The 20,923-nt window shown below is 49.1% G+C and overlaps 1 protein-coding gene and 1 long non-coding RNA gene across 2 annotated transcripts in view; both read right to left on the bottom strand.

Annotated features, from left to right (window-relative positions):
* Positions 1 to 821: 821 nt before the first annotated feature.
* LOC122457656 lies at positions 822 to 5,298 on the bottom strand. Its single transcript, XR_006277309.1, has 2 exons — positions 4,091 to 5,298; positions 822 to 3,517 (listed from the first exon to the last, which is right to left on the bottom strand). It is a non-coding gene; the product is annotated as an uncharacterized LOC122457656 (long non-coding RNA).
* Positions 5,299 to 7,905: 2,607 nt separating this feature from the next.
* The window catches only part of LASP1 (LIM and SH3 protein 1), a 54,465-nt gene continuing 41,447 nt past the window's right edge, over positions 7,906 to 20,923 (bottom strand). The window contains exons 5-7 of the mRNA XM_038385530.2: positions 12,578 to 12,731; positions 12,134 to 12,234; positions 7,906 to 11,566 (exon numbers count right to left, since the gene is read on the bottom strand). Coding sequence (XP_038241458.1) covers positions 11,393 to 11,566; positions 12,134 to 12,234; positions 12,578 to 12,731 — 429 coding nt within the window. The 3' untranslated portion in view covers positions 7,906 to 11,392. The remainder of the gene's footprint in view (positions 11,567 to 12,133; positions 12,235 to 12,577; positions 12,732 to 20,923) is intronic.

Here is a 20,923-nt window from a genome sequence, read left to right as displayed (position 1 = left end):
ATTTGTTTAAACTGAAAAACAGCACAACACAGCCAGCTTTGCAGCCAGACAGTCTTGTGTCAGGATTCCATTAGATCTCCCAAATTTATTATTACTAACCATGTTTTATTAGGGTAATGTCTTCAGGCCTACCAAGAATGGGCCCTATTGTGCTAGGCACTGTACAAACACATAGCAATAGGTGTCAAGAAAGAACTGCCAAGAAAGAACTTACAATCTAAATAGACAAGACAGACACAGAGTAGGGGAAGGGGCATTATTAAGCATCATTACACTAATTAAGTCAATAATCAAATGGGAGACTGAGGAAAACCCACTCTGCTAAAGGAATTGGTGATGATGATGACAATTCAGGAGTTGGTATTTTTTCTTCTGAGTCAGTACTGAACTGGTGTCCCTATGATGTTAAAGGGGCACTGAGCTCCTAGAAATGCTCTGTGAAATCTTGGCCTCATTGAAGTCAATGGCAAAATTCCCATTAACTACAATGCAATCAAGATTTCACCCTGAATCTGTTTGTATAGGAAAAGACAACACTTCTGATCACTAGAGATCACATAGTAGTTCTTGAAAGAGTAGGGATATTAGTCCTGATATCCTGGCTAAATTTCATCTTGGGCAATTACGTTTCTCCTACATAAAATTCCCCCTGCAGTTTCAATTGGATAAGGGATTTGTCATTTCCCATCTTCAGCTGCTGTGTAGTGTTGGCAGTGCTTGTTAAACAGCTGCCACATTCCACTGCCAAATTGGTTGCATTTGGGATATGGCTGAAGCGATTGTTATACATAGTTGACATCAGATATACAGACTCATGAAACTGAGGTTATTGAACATTTTATTTATATTCAAGAGTTGCTTCCCATAACATTTAGAGTTTCCATTTTAACTGTTTTGTGGGGGAGGAGAGAAGGTTAGGTTCCTCATTTTGGGGGTCTCACCCTTTTTAAAGCCCTGACTGTGACCCAAAATTGGGCCCTGGCAGGGCATGCTGTGTAACACAATTTGGGCTGAAGCAGATGCACTGGAGAACATCAATTTGGATCCACAGGCAAAGATATATGCACTGTACTTCTCCCTCAGGAAATTTTGTACTGACAGGAAATTGTACTATGTCAAGTACTCAGCTGGCAATGATAACCATAATTCCCATCTTTATGTAAACATTTTTTTTGTAGAAAGTCTTATCAACAGATTTCAAATAATTCTTGCCACTTGTACCCCAAAAGTGCTTATATAAGTCACAAACACTACAATTCAGAGTAAATTTCCTCCTAATGATAATGATGCCTCATCTGGAGTACTGTGTCCAGTTTTGGGCCCCACACTTCAAGAAGGATGTGGAAAAATTGGAAAACATCGTGGAAGGCAACAAAAATGATTAGGGGACTGGAACACATGACTTATGAGGAGAAGCTGAGGCAACTGGGATTGTTTAGTCTGCGGAAGAGAAGAATGAGGGGGGATTTGATAGCTGCTTTCAACTACCTGAAAGGGGGTTCCAAAGACGATGGATCTAGACTGTTCTCAATAGTAGCAGATGACAGAATGAGGGGGTAATGGTCTCAAGTTGTAGTGGGGGAGGTCTAGGTTGGATATTAGGAAAAACTTTTTCACTAGGAGGATGGTGAGACACTGGAATGCATTATCTAAGGAGGTGGTGGAATCTCCTTCCTTAGAAGTTTTTAAGGTCAGGCTTGACAAAGTCCTGGCGGGGATGATTTAGTTGGGGATTGGTCCTGCTTTGAGCAGGGGGTGGACTAGATGACCTCCTGAGGTCCCTTCCAATCCTGATATTCTATGATTCATGTGAGTTAAGGATGCATCAAGATTTTTTCCATTACAAAACTTCTATTTCCAGGGGTGTATTGCTTCCCAGCAAGAATTAACTGCAGAGGGAGATCACCCATACAAAAATTTTACCTTCTAGGAGAGTTGTTTTCATTATACAATACAATCTGAAATAAACATTACATGTGATGCTTATTACACAGCAGTGGATGACTGAGCCTTTCATGTTGTTGTTCATTCCATTTTTAACTCCAGAAAACTGTTTGCATTTGTCCAAAATAAAAAGTGTCTGGAGGGTGAGGAAGAATTAAACATGACTTCAGCGGTCAGGCCAGTGCTTTATGCCTGCACTGCTCACTGCTACTGAGTCAACAAAAGATTAGGGCCTACGGGCATTTTTTTCTTATAATTCAAGCACTGGGAGTGGGCTAAGATTTGTGGAAGTGGCCACGAATATGGACTGTCCAAGATGAGCACCAAAAGTGCCCACTTTTTAAAATCTTGGCCCTGGTGTTTTGGCCTCTTTTTTCTTTCCCACCCATTCCCCACTCCAGACCCTTCCTGGTCCTGCACACTGGAAGGCTGTGTAAGGGGGATAATACACAGAGGCAGTGGCTTGATTCAGGATCACATTGGCCTACAGGGAAATTTTTCAAAAGGCCCCAGAGCCTCTCACTCAAACCTCTCCAAGCAATGATAAATTAAGCTCTGACCTCCCATTGATCTAACTCCTGGCTGGGTGCAGTAGGTGGTTTGGATACACAACTCACCTTGGGCGAGGGGGTTTAGCACCCACACCTCCCAGTGGCTTTATTTGGAGCTATGGGGCCCCCACCTCCATCAAAACAGATGGGCACGTGGTATCATTCACCTCTCCCCGAACAGGCTTGGAGTACGAGTTGCTAGCTATCTAGCAGTTTCTGAGACTAATCTGTGTTCCGGTTGTTGCCCCCCTCCATACAAGCTGGGCACTCAGATTAGTGGCAGAAATGTGTTTAAAAGCATTTTTCAAACACAGGCTTATCACCATCTGTCTTGATGAATTGGGCCAAAAGGTCCCTTGTATCTTTCTTATGCATAGGGATTTTCCTTTATAGTCCAAAATTCCTGCTGCCATTCCTGAAGTATTCTAGCTAATTGCCACCCTCCACCCCAGAAATGGCTGCATTTTAGCAATGCCCAGTGATAAGCAGTGGGTGATCAGTTAAAATGAAAGGTGACATGTCTGCATAAAATACTATTGTGATATTCAGATTTTGCTCTCATTTTGTGTTGCTTTTTTAATTTTTTCTAATTTTTTAAATTAAAATATATATACACTTTCTAAAACTAAAAACCAGCAGGTACTTTTCTCAAGAAGGGGGAATATCTATGTGGCCATGGAACAATGAAGTTACATTTCCTTAATACCAGCATGGCAAACAAAACAACACACTTCTCCATAGTGAGGTTTCATTATCACTCTCTCTCTCTCTCTCTGTCCATTCTTGAGGCCAGGTTGCTTTGTATTTGCTCTTCAAATGCATTACAGCTCAGACATCCTGTCAAGGGCATTTATAAGTCTTGACATCTGCATTGTCCAATGGATGCTCTTCCTGGGGTTTTCCTCTCTCCAGCTGCTCAGGAAGTGGGTTGCTTGCAAAGGGTTAACTCTTTCTCCTGATGGCTCTGGCATGGCTGCTGCTGCTGAGGAAAAGGTGATACTTCTCTGACCCAGGCCTGAGAGCTGCAGAAACCCCAAACATGCTTAAAGATGGGAAAACTGCACATATAGAAACACAAGTGACAAAAGGCATCAGATTTTTTTTATCAACTGGGCAATGAAGTGGGAACGTGGGAGCTGTTGCTAAAATGATGAGCAAGAGCACCAGATATTGCAAGACGCCCATCTGTCTCCATTCAAAGCATGCAACCAGACTTGCCTATTTTATCTATAACTAACATTATATTTTACTTCTTTCTCAGTGGGACCAGAAATCACTAGCGCACACAGCATGGCTATTAATGGCAGCGTAAAGCCCTTAATTTGATTGGGAGTAACTGATAGATAGAACTGGAGGGAAAAATAATAGATTATATATATTTAACTATTCTAAGCAGCCTGATTAGACAAAAATGTGTCTTCCTCCCCCCACATGGCTACTATGCAGGAAATGGCTTTTGTGATGCCAGCAGCATGTCTGGATCAGAAAGCCTCTGAGAGCGCGGGCTGAAAACAAGAGCATTGCAAACGAAACAAACCATCACCTTATTCCCCAGCAATTAAAATGGTTTGTGACCGTCAGCAGCAAATCCTCACCTGGACGATACTTTGACTGGCAGGATGGCTGGCTGCAGCGCTTCATCCTTCCCCTGCACTGCTGTTGGGGCTCCTAGAGCAGGTAGATGATGTAGGAGAGGATCACCAGGCCGATGATGGCAAAAAACATTAAGATGAAAATATCCAGCATGGTGGATGTGACGGAGGCAGGGGCACAGGCTGCCTGTTTGGGCAGCAGGGGAGGGAGAGCCTGAGCCACAGATGCTGCTGCAGTGAGGGAGGGAGGCACGGTGGCTGTAATTGCAGAGACAAGGACCAGCCCAGATCTCGTTCCCCAACCCCCACTGTATTTTCCACTGAATACATCCGATGAAGCGAGCTGTAGCTCACGAAAGCTTATGCTCAAATAAATTTGTGAGTCTCTAAGGTGCCACAAGTCCTCCTTTTCTTTTTGCAAATACAGACTAACACGGCTGCGACTCTGAAACCCCCACAGTATTTCCCTCCTCTCCCAGCCGGAGGACAGGAGCCATGCCCAGGACAAGAGTGAAGATGCCTGATCAGATTGAGCTATAGCTTTTCACAGCAGAGTTTAAAAGAATAAAAAGGAGGGGTGGGGGTGGAGAGCAAAGGTTCAAACTGGGGAGGAGGGTCCAAACGCAGCCCCCCTGGGGCTCCTAAGGCTCCGACTGTACACAAAGGAGCTCAGCCTGCAGCAGAGCTAGAGACAGTAATTTACCTCCAGGAAGAGTTGCTTTGCCACCCGCTGTTTCGAAAAGACCAAGCGCCAGGCTGCAGCTGGTTCTGAGGAGGCTGAGCTAACTGGATGCGTTGCTGCTAATATTTGCAGCTATGGGCCCTGGCTGGGCAGAGTCACAGGCAGGAGCGAGGCAATGGGACAGCCCATGGGGGGCTGATTTTGTTATGGCTCAGACTTTTAGTACTGTTGGTCATGTTGTGGGGCTGAGGCCCACTTATAAACCCCACTCATCACTGCAGCATGTCTGGATAGTTTGGTGCCTTTCTGGGCATCCCAATGCAGGCCTGAGCTGCCCTATTAAGGCATCACCATGGAACATGGGGTTTGCTGTGTGTTTGCATGGCTGGCTGTAAAGAGACAGTGATGATGAGGCAAGTCTCAGCCCAGCAGGACAGCCCCTGGGTGCCTTCCCAGAGCCAGTTATTGATAGAATGATCCACACAGGGCTCCTCTCTTCATTATGACACGTTTCAGGGTTGCAGATGTGTTAGTCTGTATCCACAAAAAGAAAAGGAGCACGTATGGCACCTTAGAGCCTAACCAATTTATTTGAGCATAAGCTTCTGTGAGCTACAGCATCCAACAAAGTGAGCTGTAGCTCACGAAAGCTTATGCTCAAATAAATTGGTTAGGCTCTAAGGTGCCACAAGTCCTCCTTTTCTCTTCATTATTTTGTTAGCGGCAAGGGCAACGGGCTATTTAACTGGGGATTGTGGCCTTGCTTTCTGCCTAGGAAATGGTAAATGGGTTCTTAGCTCCTACATGTGCACTGAGCCCTGTGGAAGGGTGATGTATATAATTATTAAAGTAGCACCTAGAGGCACCAACTGAGAACAAGGCCCATTGTGCTAAATGCTGCCTGGACACATCATGAGATACAGAATTAGCTATGTTCATGGAGGATATGTCCATCAGCCAAGATAGTCGGGGATGCAGCCCTATGCTCTGGGTGTCCCTAAACCTTTGACTACTAGAAGCTGGAACTGGACAACAGGGGCTAGATCACTCAATAAATCACCCTGTTCTGTTCACTGCCTCTGAAGCCTCTAGCATTGACCACTGTCAGAAGACAGGATATTGGGCTAGATGGACCAGTGGTCTGCTCCAGTCTGGCCAGTCTTATGTCCCAAAAAGCTTATACTCAAGACAGGCAGAGGCTGGGAGACAGGGCATCTTATCTCCAGGAGGGAAAGTGAGGCAGAGAGATTTTAGTGATTGCCCAAGGTCGCACAGAGAGTGTGTGACAGAAGGAGGAATGGAACCCACATTTTCAGAGGCTACTGGCTACAGTATACTCCCTCTCAGTGACTCACACAAAGTATGTCTACACAGCAAGCAGAAACCTGCAGCAGTGCATTTCAGAGCCTGGATCTATAGACTGGGGCTCGCGCAAGAGTGCTAAAAACAGCTGTGAAGCTATTCTGAGCCTAAACCTTTACACAGCTATTTTTAGCACAGTAGCACAATACCAAGTCCCTAGACCTGGGCTCTGAGACTCGCTGCTGCAGGTTTCCGCTTGGAGTGGAGAAAGTGCTGGTGGGTCCCAGTAAGTCAGCTGTAGAACTGGAAGTCATTGGCTCGACTGCCAGGTTGGCGCCTTTCCCCTGGCATGACAAGCCAAGCCCTTTTGATGCAGGGACATGGAACCAGTTTAAAGGGGACCTGCAAAAACTTTTCCTTCTTCGGAGTCTGACGCAGCTGCTCCCTGCAGATCCATTGCTACTTGCTTTATTTTCACCAGAACACCTATTTTCATGGGAGGGAGTTAAAAGTAATGGTGACTTTTTCCCCCCCCAAGTAGGTCCATGTAATATTCCTCCCTCTCTTCTTTCAGGGGACTTTCCACTCCTAAATCTTTCAGGTATCCTTGAAAATTCCACCTTGCATGGCTCCAACAGCCAAAGTGAAGCACTAGCCCCTGCTTTCTGCCACTAGGATTTAGTCATCAGCTGGAGGAATCATGGGCTCTTAGGAGGCATTCAAAGTTCAAGTATGACCAGGTACACTGGAAAAAGGAGTTCCCCCTCTTTAGGAAAAAGTCTCCAATTTGACCAATTAACTCTATGTTTACAGCAATTGATCATTGGCACAGAGAGGGCATAGAAAGCCAGGATGTTTTGCCAAATGTTTTACCTTGCTAAACACCGACTTCTATAGCTTTCACGACAATGGGATCCGAGAACCTCGTTCAGAGATTTATCCTCCCCTCTGTGGGGAAGGGAGGTATTTTCCCCATTCTGCAGAGGGGTTGAAGGCACAGAGGTTAACCAAACAGATATAAGGGAGACCAGGGTGCAGTGGGAGCTACCACACAGCTAGTGTGGTGGAGCTCTGAAAATTTGGGCTAGGCAGCTAAAGGTTTGGAGTAAGGCCCAGATCCTCAAGAGATGTTTAGGTTTGTAACCAATTTCAATGGAACCTAAATACCTGTAAAAGGATCAGGGCCTAAGCGACATGGCTACAGTCAGTCACACAGGGAGTCCATAATGGAGCTGGGAATGAAACCCAGGTCTCTGAAAGCCCAGGTAAGTGGTCTAAACACAACCATTCTCCTCCATAGCAGGGGCAGAGGTAGAGCTGAGCCCTGCGGGTAGCTAGGAGTGTGGATGTTGATTTAGGTCCCATAGACTTCACATTCGTCACTGAAAAGTTTTGTTTTTAATCCAAAAACACTGATTCAAATTAGATTTCCTCTTTGTTACTTGCCTTCCCTCTTCCAGCACAGCTGGTAACCTGTTTAAAGCCAGAGGAAAATTAAAAAACATAATTAAGACCAAAGCAGTCAGTAGGTAAAAATTATACTTTTATTTTAAATTTGAATAAACCAGGAAGAGAATTTGTTGGTTTGTTCCATTGAATGGTTCAGTTAAAAAGGCCAAATAAATTTCATTTTCTGGGGGGCGTTCAGGCACACCAGAAGAAATATACAGACAAATAATCCACCAATAATAATAAAAAAAAAAAAAAGATCTAAACCTGGCAATGAAATGTAACTTGGAAAGCTAAGATGTAAGACTTGTTTGTTTAAAAACAAAAACACATTAATGAAATGGTTACAATGATGCAATTTAGCTTTCATTTTTTTTTTAAAAAAAAAGATTTTACTTATTTAAATACAGGTTTAGGTACTTTTTCAGCTATGAAAAAAAGGCAAAAAAGTGCACAAGTCAGAGAGAAGGCAGAAATCAAGCAGTAAGATGTCTGTTTTCCATGGCAGAAGAAAAAAAGGGGAGGGGGGAAGGTAGGAGAAACGGGAGGTACAAGAGGGTTTCAAGGTAGCATTAAAAAAAGTTAAGCCCAAACTTAGTTTCCTGTGTTTTTATTTGGTCCATTAAAAAAAAAAAAAAAGGTTTATTCACATTTTTACTTCCCCCCCCCTCCCCAGACAACGGGCTCTAAGAACAGAGTATCAGGGATCAGGAATGTGCACCTCTCCATTCCTCCAGTTCTTGTGCTCACATGTTTCAGCACCACAAGGATTTTGATTCCCTACAGCCCATTGCTGTCACTTTTATGCTCTGCCCAAGGCTGATTGCATCCCCTTTCACCCACGCCACTCCCAAGTCTCCCACAGATGAGTAGGAAAGCTGGTTAAAAACAGAAGGTTCACCATTATCCACCAGCCTGCTGCTAGCTGGCTCATCCAGTGGGATGAAACAGCTCATCAACCCTTTTAGTACAGTACATTGATCTGGGGACAGGAGACCAGAGACCCTCTTGCCCACACAAGCTTCAGCACTATAGCAACTACCAGAGAGACTACGAAGTGACGTTTCAGGGCTCGCTTCTGCCACCCACCCCTTAGGCCCTCATGCAAACATTTCACCTTCAATTCAGTGTCCCTTAAGCACCATTCTGCCTCTTCATTGTGCTTCTGGAAGTGAAACGAGGTCATGAGAAAGAGGAGGCCATGTGTGGAGTTGTCTTCCATATTTCAGGGGTGGCTTCCCCATTTTAAGAACCTAATAGCCTGTTTCTCCCTTCCCCTGAAAGGGCAGCACCAAGGTAAGAGTGTACGGAGCAGAAGTGTAAGTGTACAGAGGGATAAACCTGGAACAGTGCACTGGGAACAAGCAGAGGTCTCCGGTGCGCTCAGTGAGAAAGGGGCACCCATCAGGAAGACTCAAACTGATACGCTTCTCAGCTTAGTCCCCACATTGACTCTTAAAGCCAGATATCAAAACTCAATAAAAAAATTACAGAACATTTAGCCAGGCCTGTCTGCTTAGAACTTACAGACCACCTCACTGGATGCACCTTAAAGAGCCTCCCCTGTAATGCACCATCAGGTCAGACTCCCCTGGGATAACGAGGGCAGTCATGCTACATGGAATTCCAGTTGAGAGGGAGAAAGGCACCAGGGAGTGGGTCTTAGCATGCCAAGGTAGAGAGGGCAACAGAGTTCATCCATTGGGGAAACTTGGGAGGATTCATAGCTAGCTATTCTCAATGCCCAACTTCCTTAACCAAGGACAACACAGTACCATCTTCCTTGCATATAGATTTCCAGTTATAGTGGCCCCTGAGCCCAAAACATTGGGTTGGGGATGTGCTTTGAAGTTTTGGTCCCTGATGTAATCCAAGCCAGCAGCAGCTGGGAATGTCTACCACCAGCCTGGACCCAGTGAGAATGCAGAGAAGGTGGAGGCGGAATGTATCTGCTCATTGCCCTTCCTGGTCCCTTTGCCACTGACTCTCCCCCCTCCACAGAGAGAAGGCTGTAAACATCTCAGCTCAAACTGGAATGGAACTGGAACTGGCCCTGCTGCCCCTGGGAAAGGCACAGATGAAACTGGCTGGCTGGCTCCCTCTCCTCCATCCAGCTGAGGGTTGGCTGACTGTTGTGTGGGGAGGTTTGTTCTACCTCTCTGCTCTCCAGAACCACAGTCCCAGTAGTGGCTCCTGCTGAGCGAGGTACATGCCAGTGCAAAGCAGAAACTAACCAGAACTTGGAAGAGCCAGTCCCTGGTCTTTGCCCCCTCAAAAACCCCAAGACACCTCACGCCTCTTCCATGACATCTCCGCCAGCCACTCGTGGCAGAATTTCTCCCATGGTCAGCTCAGTTCGTTCATGGGCATAGGATGAAAGCTGAAAGACTGAGCAGTCAGTGGCTCCAAACAGCCATGGGGGCAGTGGGTGCTGCACTAGAGACTAGGAACTGCTCTCCAGAGCCATGCAGACAGAGTGTTGATCCAGCAGTGGGGATGGGAGAGTAAGCAGTGACCCTGGGTTGAAAGCTGCTAAGCAAGGTGAGAAATAACCCTTCTATGTAAGGATCACAAGGAATTTGCTGCTGTGAAATGTAGAAGCTGATTGGAAGGTGTACGAGCTCTTCCCCTCTATTGGAATGGTATTTGGTTTTAGAGGGGTTCTGGGTATCACTTTCCTGCCCACCCCCCCATGGGAGATCCTGGATGACCATGGGGGAGGCAGGGACTCACCCTCTGCCTCTCCCCAAACACAAGCAGCTCATCCAGCCTCAAGCATAAGCAGCCCATGGGCTACTCCTCACTCCCAGTGCAGCAGCTATCACCACACAGTGTCGAGATGATCCTGAGATGAGTTGACCCAATCCAGGGTAGCTCACAGGGCATGGCGAGGCCTGTGCGATGCTGCTTCTGAGAGCCCTACCCTGTTCGAAGGACCACAGCCCCAAAGCCCCACTGCCTGCCACTTCTGCCTCTGTCCCAGTCAGACCCTGGGGATCCCAGCACCTCTGCAAGCAGTGACACAGCCCAACAGCCAAGGAAAACTCTAGAGGAACAGAGCGAAAAAGATTTAAAAAAAAAAGTTGAAAATTGATTGATCTTAGATTCTTTGGAACTAATATTTTTTGTTTAAGTTTTGACTTTATATGAAGTTTTAAGAGCGAAAAAATGGGAAGGGGAAGGGGAAGGGGGGGAGAGAGAGCGCGCCTGCGCACGCGGAAAAGACTGAATGGAAACATTTAACGGAGGTGATGAGGTGGGAGAGGCGACTGGGGATGGCCCAATGAGAGATCCCTGCAGGCTTCCCTGGTGCTAGCTAACCCCTCCCTCCAGTTGGGAGGTACTTATGGCTCTAGAGAGGGGGATCCCTACTAACCCCCCCCAACTTGCTGTTAAGGGGGACACATCCTAGTCATTGGTCCCTTGCTGCCCCTCCAGCTGCTTGGATTGGTCCCCAGCAGAGATGGATGGGTTTGGTCCTATCAGATGGGTCAGCTGGGATCCTTTCTTAGCTCAGGATCGCAGCTATTCCAGTTGCTTCCCTCATATTCCCTGGAGATACAGGGCATGCGCCTGGTAGCTAGGCTCCCACCCCTTCAGAAAGATGGGGTGAAGAGATTAGAAGAGGAAAGCTGCAATGTTGGGGCCAGCCCGAGTGGCCCCTGGACAGGTCTCCCACCTAGTCTCAGAGCTATAATACCTACAAAACAAAGCTAAATTGGCAAGAGAAACCAGAGCCCGCTGCAGAGTACTGATAGGCGAGGGGTGCAGCTCTGATGGAGTAATGGCAGAACGCGGCGGAGAAGGGATGCTGGGCGAGAGAGACGTGACAGGGGGCCTTGGGTGTCACTCCACGCCCTGTTGGCCACGGCTTAGATGGCCTCCACATAGTTGGCAGGGAGCATGCCGGTGTCCCCAGTGCGCTCGACCGTGCCGTACATCCAGCCATCGTCGATCTGCTGCACGTTAATGATGGTGTCCCCATCCTGGAAGGAGACCTCGTCTTCATCAGCAGCGCTGTAGTCATAGACTGCGCGGAACCGCTTCTGGGGGGCAGGGAGAGGAGGGTCAGCAACATGCAGGGGGGGCTCCAGCTCCCCCGCAGCCTGTTCATGGCAACTGCCCCTGCTCTCCTTCCAGCCAACAGAGCCCCCCACAGAGTAGTTGGGCTTTCTAGGTGGAAGAGCTTGCAATCAAGGGGAGTTGAGGGGCACTGAGTTTTGAAGGATCCACTCCTGAGCTCTGTAGCAACAGCTCCACTGGTCAGTGAACTGCAGTGCTGGGCCCAGCTCATAGCAGGCCAGACACTGGGCTGGGGGGCTCAAGAGGCAGAGTTCAAGCTCTTCCCCCACCATGCACCTTAGTCAGAGGGCAGCCAAAAGGCTAAGCAACAGGAGACCAGGAGCATGAGCCCTGATAATGGCTGCAGGATAGCATGGGGGAGCGGGGACCTGACCCTCACCCCCAAGCAAGAGGGTTTGCAGCCGCCGGGATAGGTTGCATGACTGGAGCAAAAATACTGACCGGCACTAGCAGCCACTACTGGGATCCTGCCAACTAGCGTCAGCACTTGGTAGGTTAAGCGCTATTGCTGCCTTTTGGGCTATACTCACTCCTCCTCCTCCAGAAGGGGCATTACGCTGTGTAGAGACCGGTGCTGCAGGCTCCTTGAAGCCATAGGACTGAGATGGAGGCTGCTGCTGCTGCTGGTAGGCTGGGAAAGAAACAGGCCTTGTTAGTCATGGCAAACTGCCAAAGAGTATTGGGTTATGGAGACCCCAGAACCCTGCATTTCTCAGGGATGCTACCCTTCTTTGGAATGAGCCTCATTCATAGTCCTGGGGAGGGGGCCCTTTAAGGAGGAGCCACGAGTGGGCATTCATGTTGGGAAGAAGTTCTGCACCACTGGGCATGGACTTCAGTAGTCCCACTGCAGCCAGAGAACTGAAGCCTGGCCTCTTTGGGGCACCAGTGTCAGAAGATGAAGGCAGAAGCAGGAGGTTGCGCAGGAGACAGGCCATGATCTGCGTAACCAGAGAGCGTTCAGAGCTCCTTACCAGGGCCGCTGGGCTGGACAGGAGGTGGCGGCTGATGCTGTTCCATAGGTCTCCTGTAGTTGGCACCATCCTGGGAGTTCCTGCGTTCCATCTCGCCACCCTCGCCACCACTTGGGCCCATCCTGCTCTTCTCAAACTCTTCATGGTACTTGATCTACAAGAAGAAATTTGGAATTAGACCAGTGCCAGGGGGCTCCTTGTCCAGATGGGAGCCTGTCCATGCCAGTCACACAGGTCTGTCCCCAGTGAGCAGGTTTCTACCCATTAAGAGCATCCCCCACACAAAACCTGCCGCACTAATGGGTGTGATGCAACTGAGACCAGAGCCAGGACCTTTACAATCCCGAGGCTACAGCCCCAGCAGGACCTCACCTGGACCAAGCCTCAGTGAAATTGTCTAGGTGCACTGGGTGCTACTCTAGCATGCCAGGCCCATAGCCTGGTTCTGTGTGCTGCTGGAGAGGCCATCTTTGTGATCATCAATCCCACAGCCTTTCACAAGGGACAGCTAGAATTTGGCTATGACATCCAGGCTATTTACATTCTGCCCACTTAGGATTCCACCAGGCAGTTTCAATTGTGTATCCCTCGCTGCCGGTCCTGAAGGGTCACAGCATTAGTGGGATGTCAGACAGTTCTGGCCCAGCCAATCCTACATATTGCCTGCAAAAGGCTGCATTGGGACCACTCGAAAACTACTCTTGCTATTCACGTTCCAGTCCAGCAGGTGGCACTGCAGACTCCTGGCAATTCCAGAGACAGCCCTGGTTGTGGGAGAGGGCGAGAGCTCGTCCTAGTCTCCTCCACCCAGCTGGAGGGTTTAACAAACGGGAGGCGATGCCTCTCCCCCCACCATACACACACACACTCATCTGGACAGATTCCTGGCAGGTGCAGGTGATGGCCTGGCCAGCAGCCAGTTTCCTGTTCCTCTTGCTGCCCAGCGTCAGCTCCTCGCCTCTGCTCCACTCTAATGGGTCCCTCAGCTGAGGGACCCATTTGTGCCACTATATGCCACCCAGGTCTTCATGTGACAGGAGCTTTCCGGCCACCTAGGCTGCTGGGACCCCTGCCCAGGATGCTGGCCATTGTTGTCACTGTTCTTGTACTCCTCCCACATCTGGCAGAGGCCACCTCCTGTCCTATCTTATGCACTGTTTGTGAGCTCCTGGGAGCCCAGCACAGACCAGGACCCCACGTGCTAGAGTTAGGCACTGTACAAACAGTGCCCCATCACCCAACAGTGCTTGGGCAGGCCTGTAGAGAGGGCTGGAAGGGGCAGTGATGAGGAACACTGCTAGGCCCAAGTCAGCTGACCAGCTCTGCTGGACTCAGGGCTGGCTATTAGACCTCCCTCAAGGGAGGCTGGCCAGGCCCATGGGCAAGGCCAAGGGGAAGGATGCCACAGGGATTATTCCAAGACTGCAGTGCTAAAAACTAGAGGTTGTAAATCCCCTCCCATTAGCACTGTGCAGCTTTCTTGCCAGCTCAGAAATGCCTGGGGACAGTAGATGGACAGCAGCATCCCCTGGAGTGATAGTTTTGTGTAGGGATGGGGGGGGGGGTGTGCGCGCACACACACACAAAGTTGCTATAGTGGATCTGCCATAATGGCAGTAAAGGGGTGGGAGTGAAGACTCTGAAGTGACATGAGGAAGCGAGGGGTGTGCAGCCAGTTAGTGAACTTGACCAGTAGCCCCTGCTATGCCAGCCCTAGAATCCCTTCCCATGCCTCTGCTGATGCCCTAAATGTCAACCACAGCCCCCCTGCTACTCCAGTCCTTGGCTCCCCATGCAGCTCTGCCAATGCACCTAGATCATGAGTTGCAGAACCCCTGCCTCTTAGCATTACCAGTTTGTCTGAGTGGGGCAGGTTAAGGCCAGGAACGTTCTTTGACGTGGTTTATTTGGTTCCAGCTCATTTCCACTTGGGTCCAAACTCTGCCTTGGCCCTAAGTCCTCAGAAGAAAGGCTAATGCAATAGCCACCTAGCACCAGCCTCCATTGTGGCCCACTTCTCTACAGTCACCCCAGCATCCCTGTTCCTCACTGACACTTTGCAAGGCCGTAGGACTCCAGCCATCCACACAAACTGGAAGCACACATGTGGAGGTGAGAACACCTTTTTCAGGCTGCCACAGGCTGCACACCATGGCATCGCCTCCAATAGTGATGAGGCGCTACAAGCCTGCAGCATCCTCTGGGCAAGGGGCCCCAAATCTCCCTGACCTGACAGAAGCTGCTGAGGAACATTCCTTCCCCCCCCCCCAAAATCTGGCTGCTTTAGCCGTGTTCCTCAGAGGAGGAGACCAGAGCAGAGAACGCGCACAGCCCCATCTTCTGTACCTGGGCTCGCTGCTCCACAGGCAGGAAAGAGTCACACAGTCACCAAGGCCCTGGGCTACTCCAGCTGCATTTCCACCAATGTTCCAGGCTCAGTGGCCTGTCATTTTCCATTGGAATGCAGGCAGGCAGGCGAGCCTGCAAGCATTAGCTTCTCTCCCTCCCAGACCCCTGCTTTGTCTTGTGTTTCAAGTCAGGACAGTATTCAGTAGGTGTTACAGTAGCACCTACAAGCCCCAGTCAAGAACCAGAACCCCACTGTGCTGGGGGCTGTACAAGTAGTGCAGCTGTGATTGTAGCTATGTTATAGGATGTTTTGAACAGATCGCCCAATGCTGTGGCAGCAAGTGCCAAGGGGGCTTTAAAGCAGAGAACAAGCCCCAAAACCAACCCCAGAAGTTGCCTTCACTCAGTTACATGGAGAGCCTGGCACGTAGCCCCTATGTCCCACAGCAGCTACAGCCCTCCCCCTTCTCCTTTGCACCTCTACTGGGATCTCAGAACTGCTCCATCAGCAGCTTGGCTTGGAGTTATTTAATTGTCACTTAGGCCCTACTCACACCAAGATTAGAACCATGCTTGAACACAGCTGGCAGGGGTGTAGATCTTGTCCCTCACTGGTGCAAACAGCAGTTTCTCTAAGAGCCACATTAGCTGAACTGTTAACTACATAAGGATGTAGGCAGTCTGGGTTCTCATAGTACCCTCATACAGTCAGGGAAGCAGGGCTTTGACCCCTGCTAGCAGCAGCTGCTTTTAACAGTTGCTGCTAGAATGGGTCTGAGGGCTGTGTTGGCTCCTTCTGCTCCAAGAGAATCCATCGCTCCTGGCTTTGGCCTGTAGGGCACAGCAGCTCAGCCTCAGATTCCTGGAACTGGGAATGTTCCCAACTTCCAAGCACCCAACTAAGGTCCTGGAGCTTGGCAGCTAAGGAGAAGCAGAGAGGCTACTGTCCAGGAAATCAGAGGGCAATTACTCAATTCAAATGCCGCAGTATTTATAACAAAAAGTGAGACAGACAATATGGGAAGGGAATCCCAGCAGAGGATCTAAACAGAGGGCTACAGATTAGATTCATCTCACCACACCACCTCAATTAGGTTCCCCACATTAACCCTTTGAATGCCAACTCAGACAGCAGGAAGGAGCAGATTATCTAGCCCCAGTCTGGAGACGTTTTGCAGTAAGAATTAGAGGCGGCACCCATGATGGGTTAACTGCGGCAAGAGCTCCCACACCACCCAGACAGCATATGAAGGACAGAGCCAGGGATGAGGCCAGGGGTAGGTGGCAGATTCTCAGTCAGATGAAGGGGGGGGGGGGGAAGGGTTACCCTCTATTGTACTAAAAAGAAAAGGAGTACTTGTGGCACCTTAGAGACTAACAAATTTATTAGAGCATAAGCTTTCGTGAGCTACAGCTCACTTCAGCATCCGATGAAGTAAGCTGTAGCTCACGAAAGCTTATGCTCTAATAAATTTGTTAGTCTCTAAGGTGCCACAAGTACTCCTTTTCTTTCTGCGAATACAGGCTAACACGGCTGCTACTCTGAAACCTCTATTCTATTGAAAACAATGAGACCCTGAACCAAGTCAGATGCTTCAACAGAGTGTCTCAATCAATCCTTACTTGGCAGACAAGCTTACCTAACACAAGTAGCACCACAGCAATGCTGCATGTGGCCATCCTTCTAAAGGTACCGATGCTACAGGATTGGAGCAAATCTCACCAGCCCAGTCAATTCCCTCCCCACGTACTAAGCAAAGTGCTTAGTACGTGTTTGTACTGAAAAGCAAGGAGAGAAGCTGGTGCAAGACCAGGACAGACAGAATTCTTCCTTCCAGTGCACCTACATCCATTCCTGACCTGCAAAGGCCCCCTTACTATTCCAGTCTTGAGCCTTTCCTGCTTATTTGTGATCTGCTAGGAGCCAAGTTAAATCCCACCAAATCCATTTCCTCCCTCGTGAGCCAAGGCAGAGGTGAAACTAAGGTTCTATGAAGTGAAAGTTTAGCACATGGTGCTTGAGGTATGTGTCCCCCTTCCCAAACCTGTCACCACAGAGACCCCCAAAACAAAACCAAATGCCAAGCACTCTTCCAAAATTAGCCCTGGGGAAAGGAGGATTAGCCTGATGAGGAGAACGCTTTACAGTTGCTAGTAGGGTACACATCACTGAGGAAGTTCAGCTATGGGAAAACCTTCTCAATAGAGCCCTGAACAGTTAACAGGGTCAGGGAGATGGCTGGGAAGGAACCAACTGGAAGAATTGAGGGTGCTATTGTATTTTCAGAGGCAGTAGTTAGGCCCCCCTTCCCATTAAAGCAAGGATGGGCAGAAGGTAGCAACATCCCAGTTTCAGTGACCTTCACGGTAGAGAAGAGCCATGACTTGATTGCAAGCGAAAGCAAAAGGAAACTGCATCCAGCAGCCTGAAAACAGAGAGCCCATGAGAGCTATGGGGTCCAGCTCCCAGACAAGCACTCTCTCCATGCTGGCTGGAACCCGCAGCCACAGATGGAATTGCTGGCTGCACTACCCTGTTGAGCCATGTCTACCATAACATTGGTACAGGCAGTGCTGCAGGGGAGCATCTGCATTTTAAAGCAGCAGTATCACTCAGCTGTTCTCGCTGCTGGTCTGTGCACAGTGTCAGGACAACACGAGCTGAAGCTTTAAGGCACTGATGGATCTGAACTGACTGTGGCAACAATGGAGTGTAGGGATGTGTCCTAGTTTAGACAATGGCCTGGAGGCCATCCCTCAGCTGCATGTCCAACATCTCTCTACATTGTACATAAAGCAGGGGTGTTCAGGGCACTGGCAGAGTTACCTTAACCATCTATTACAAACTGGCAGAGTGCACACACATGTGTGGGTGGGGAATCAACTGATCAAAGAGCCTCAGAAAAAGTATTTAATATTAAACAGTCTGTAGCAGAAATGGGTAGTTTTCAAGGGAAAGATTCAGGCTCAAATCACTCTTTAAAAAGTGACACTAGGGCACTCTTCAAAGTGTTACCCAACATGCTCTGGGCTAGTGGTCAGAAGACTCCCCATCCACCTGTCACACTGCATCCTGCCAATCTACAGAACCTCTACCCCAATTAAACAGATTTTGGTCTAGAAATCAGAGGGGGTCCTAATCACAGGCTCAGCAGCCTAAGCAGGCTCAGAAGTGTAGCAGTGGATGCCACCAAGACACACTGGTTGCGTACCACGATCACAGCCTTCCGTCTCCTACTGCACTGTTTCTGCTTCACTCTTGCTCAATGGCAGGCCAGGAGGGCAAAGGGTCAAAGGGCCTGGACATGGGTGTAAAAATTAATAGCTACTTGAGTTAATGAATACACAGCCAACGCAGAAGACACCTGCAGCCCATTTGTTGGCTGGTTCAACAGTTATTTGCTGCAGGACACTAAGCACAGGCAGGAGGGAAAGCCTGGTGCAGAGCACTGCTTCTGGGAGGGGAACTTCCCTGAGCAAAATATTTTGCTCTACAAGTCAGTGGGAAAAACCACATCCCACTTCTCAAGAAGGGTTGAAATCCAGACCCGAGGCAGCCCCCACCCTGCTTACAAGGCCAGGCTATTGAGTGGTCAGAGAGAATCAGGACTCTGGGTTCTATCACTCCCCTGCTATAACATCTTCCATCACAGGTGTCTGGGGCAGTCAATGTTTGCCATGGACTCCTAGAGCCTCTGGAGAGAGGCACCACTCTATCAATTCATAGAGAAGCTTTGACGTTTGGGAAGGCAGGGTAGAGACTGGCATTTGTCATGAGCATACCCCCTCCCCCAACAAGGTTAGGAGAAATAAATTCAACATGCTGGGGGCCAGACACCTCCCAGCCCAGGTACCACCTCAGTTGCTAACACCCCATAAGCCTTAGAGCTCTGCCTGCACTCCTAGGCTCTTTGTTCAGGGTCAGATTGGGTGTCTGCATTGTTATTGAATAATTAATTTTATTGGAGGGTACTGCCAGCAGGACTGACACTAGACAGCACAATGGGGAATCCTCCCAGCCCTGGGGCTGGGGAGGAAGGTGGGTAGACAGCCCAGGGAAAATGAAAGCTAAGGGCCCAGGGCAGCTCTCCTGAAATCCACAGCACACCACATGAAGCCTCAGGATCAGGACAGATCCGCCACATGGCGCAAACAGGCTCAGGGCTCCATTGGTGCCAGTGCAGTTCTTGTTCCTTGCTGCATTGATTGGGAGTGGCTGACTTGCCCAGAACAAAGCTATTGTTTCTATTTAGCACTAGAGACAGTGCCCCACACCTGCCTGGCAGGGGAGCAGGCTGCAGCAACCCTTTACCTGGTGAATCATTCACCAAGTTCCTCTGCAACCAGCCAACTGCTGGAAGTGCACCGGCATGGGAGGTGTGGAGGGATAGACCTGCCAGTCAGTCCCAGCTCCCCCCATGCCAGGGATTATATTTTAGTGTTCTAAGGAGATAGCGGATAATGGTGCAACACTACATGCTGCTATGGCTACCCACTCTCTCCAGAGGGCTGCATCTTGCTCCCCTTTTCACCCCTACCCAGGGAAGATCCTCCACATAAAATTCCTCTTGCCCCTTCCCAAGCTCATCCCTTCCCATTCACTGTTGCAGGCTAAAGGGGTGTGTGGACTGGAGCAGGGGAGAATTGGTCTCACCTCAATCATGCAAGGGCACCTGGTTTAGCACTGCAAGCAGGAACCCTGCAACCCTTCAGAGATCTTCACTAGCTCACAGAAGATGCCATACAGGATCAGGGCAGGTGACCAATTTGGAAGCTTTATCCAGAGGAAGGGGAGGAGCATTTTCCTAAGTTTGTGAAAGACCAAAGTTTGAATGGCTATCTGAAAAAAAAAAAAGAGCAGCTGAAGGCATGGCTCTAATGCTGTCTTCTCTGGGCACTGCTGCAGAGACTCTGCATCTGCTCTGTTCCCAGAGAGGGGCCAGGACCCTTTTACATTCTTAGGGAAGAGGAGTATCTCTAGTACAGCTTTACCACCTAGATTACTGCTGGTAGAGATCCACACACAAACACAATGGAAGGGCAATTGTTTGCCCTTTACTTCCTTCTGGAGGTGGATGGGGGTGGGAAAGGGTGTGGCTCAGCTTCCTGGCCAGCACACCATCTGGCACTCCATCTTTACCAACTAAGCTGGGGCAAGGCCAGAATCTTGCCAGCCCCTGGACTACATTAGCCTTTGGAGGTCCCCAGTTCATCTCTGGGTGGATGCAGAGCCCTGGGACCTATTTCAGGCCTTACCCCTGGCTAAGGCAGACACGAAATCTGCCCAAACTTGCACCCTGCATGCCATGGCCACCATGAGTATTGTGGCAGCTGGAGAACAGCCAAGCATAGGAATGAGAGGCTCTGGGCTCCATGGGTATTCTCTGGGGCCTTACAGTTGCTTTGCTAGCCAAGGCCTAGGGCATCAGAGAGCCCCACATCTCTGAAGAAAGGGAAGTAACTAAATGGATGCAGGTTGTCAAGTTGCAGGCAAGATCACTTGTGAAGCTGCAGCACTGAGGGCTGGTTTTACTACCAACATTCTGTGGATCCTGCCCTTGACCACACTGGTTTTGTAACAGCCTCAGCCTGATAAGAAAGTTAAATACGCACAGGGCTGCAGCTAAAGGTTAGTTAACTCTGTTCTGGAGGAAGCAGATGCTGTGCAGGCCCCGCCCCCCCGTGCTGCCCACTCAAACCTTAAGTGTGGGAAGTAGCTGTGGGAGATCTCTCACTCTCTGCCAGAAGCAGGAGTAAAAAGAAAAGGAGTACTTGTGGCACCTTAGAGACTAACAAATTTATTAGAGCATAAGCTTTCGTGAGCTACAGCTCACTTCCGATGAAGTGAGCTGTAGCTCACGAAAGCTTATGCTCTAATAAATTTGTTAGTCTCTAAGGTGCCACAAGTACTCCTTTTCTTTTTACGAATACAGACTAACACAGCTGCTACTCTGAAACCTGTCAGAAGCAGGAGTGACACTAAACCCAATGCATAGG

This window comes from Dermochelys coriacea, chromosome 27, assembly GCF_009764565.3.
Source record: "Dermochelys coriacea isolate rDerCor1 chromosome 27, rDerCor1.pri.v4, whole genome shotgun sequence".
In the NCBI taxonomy this organism is placed as follows: Eukaryota; Metazoa; Chordata; order Testudines; family Dermochelyidae; genus Dermochelys; species Dermochelys coriacea.
This window is presented reverse-complemented; position numbering and strand designations above follow the sequence as displayed.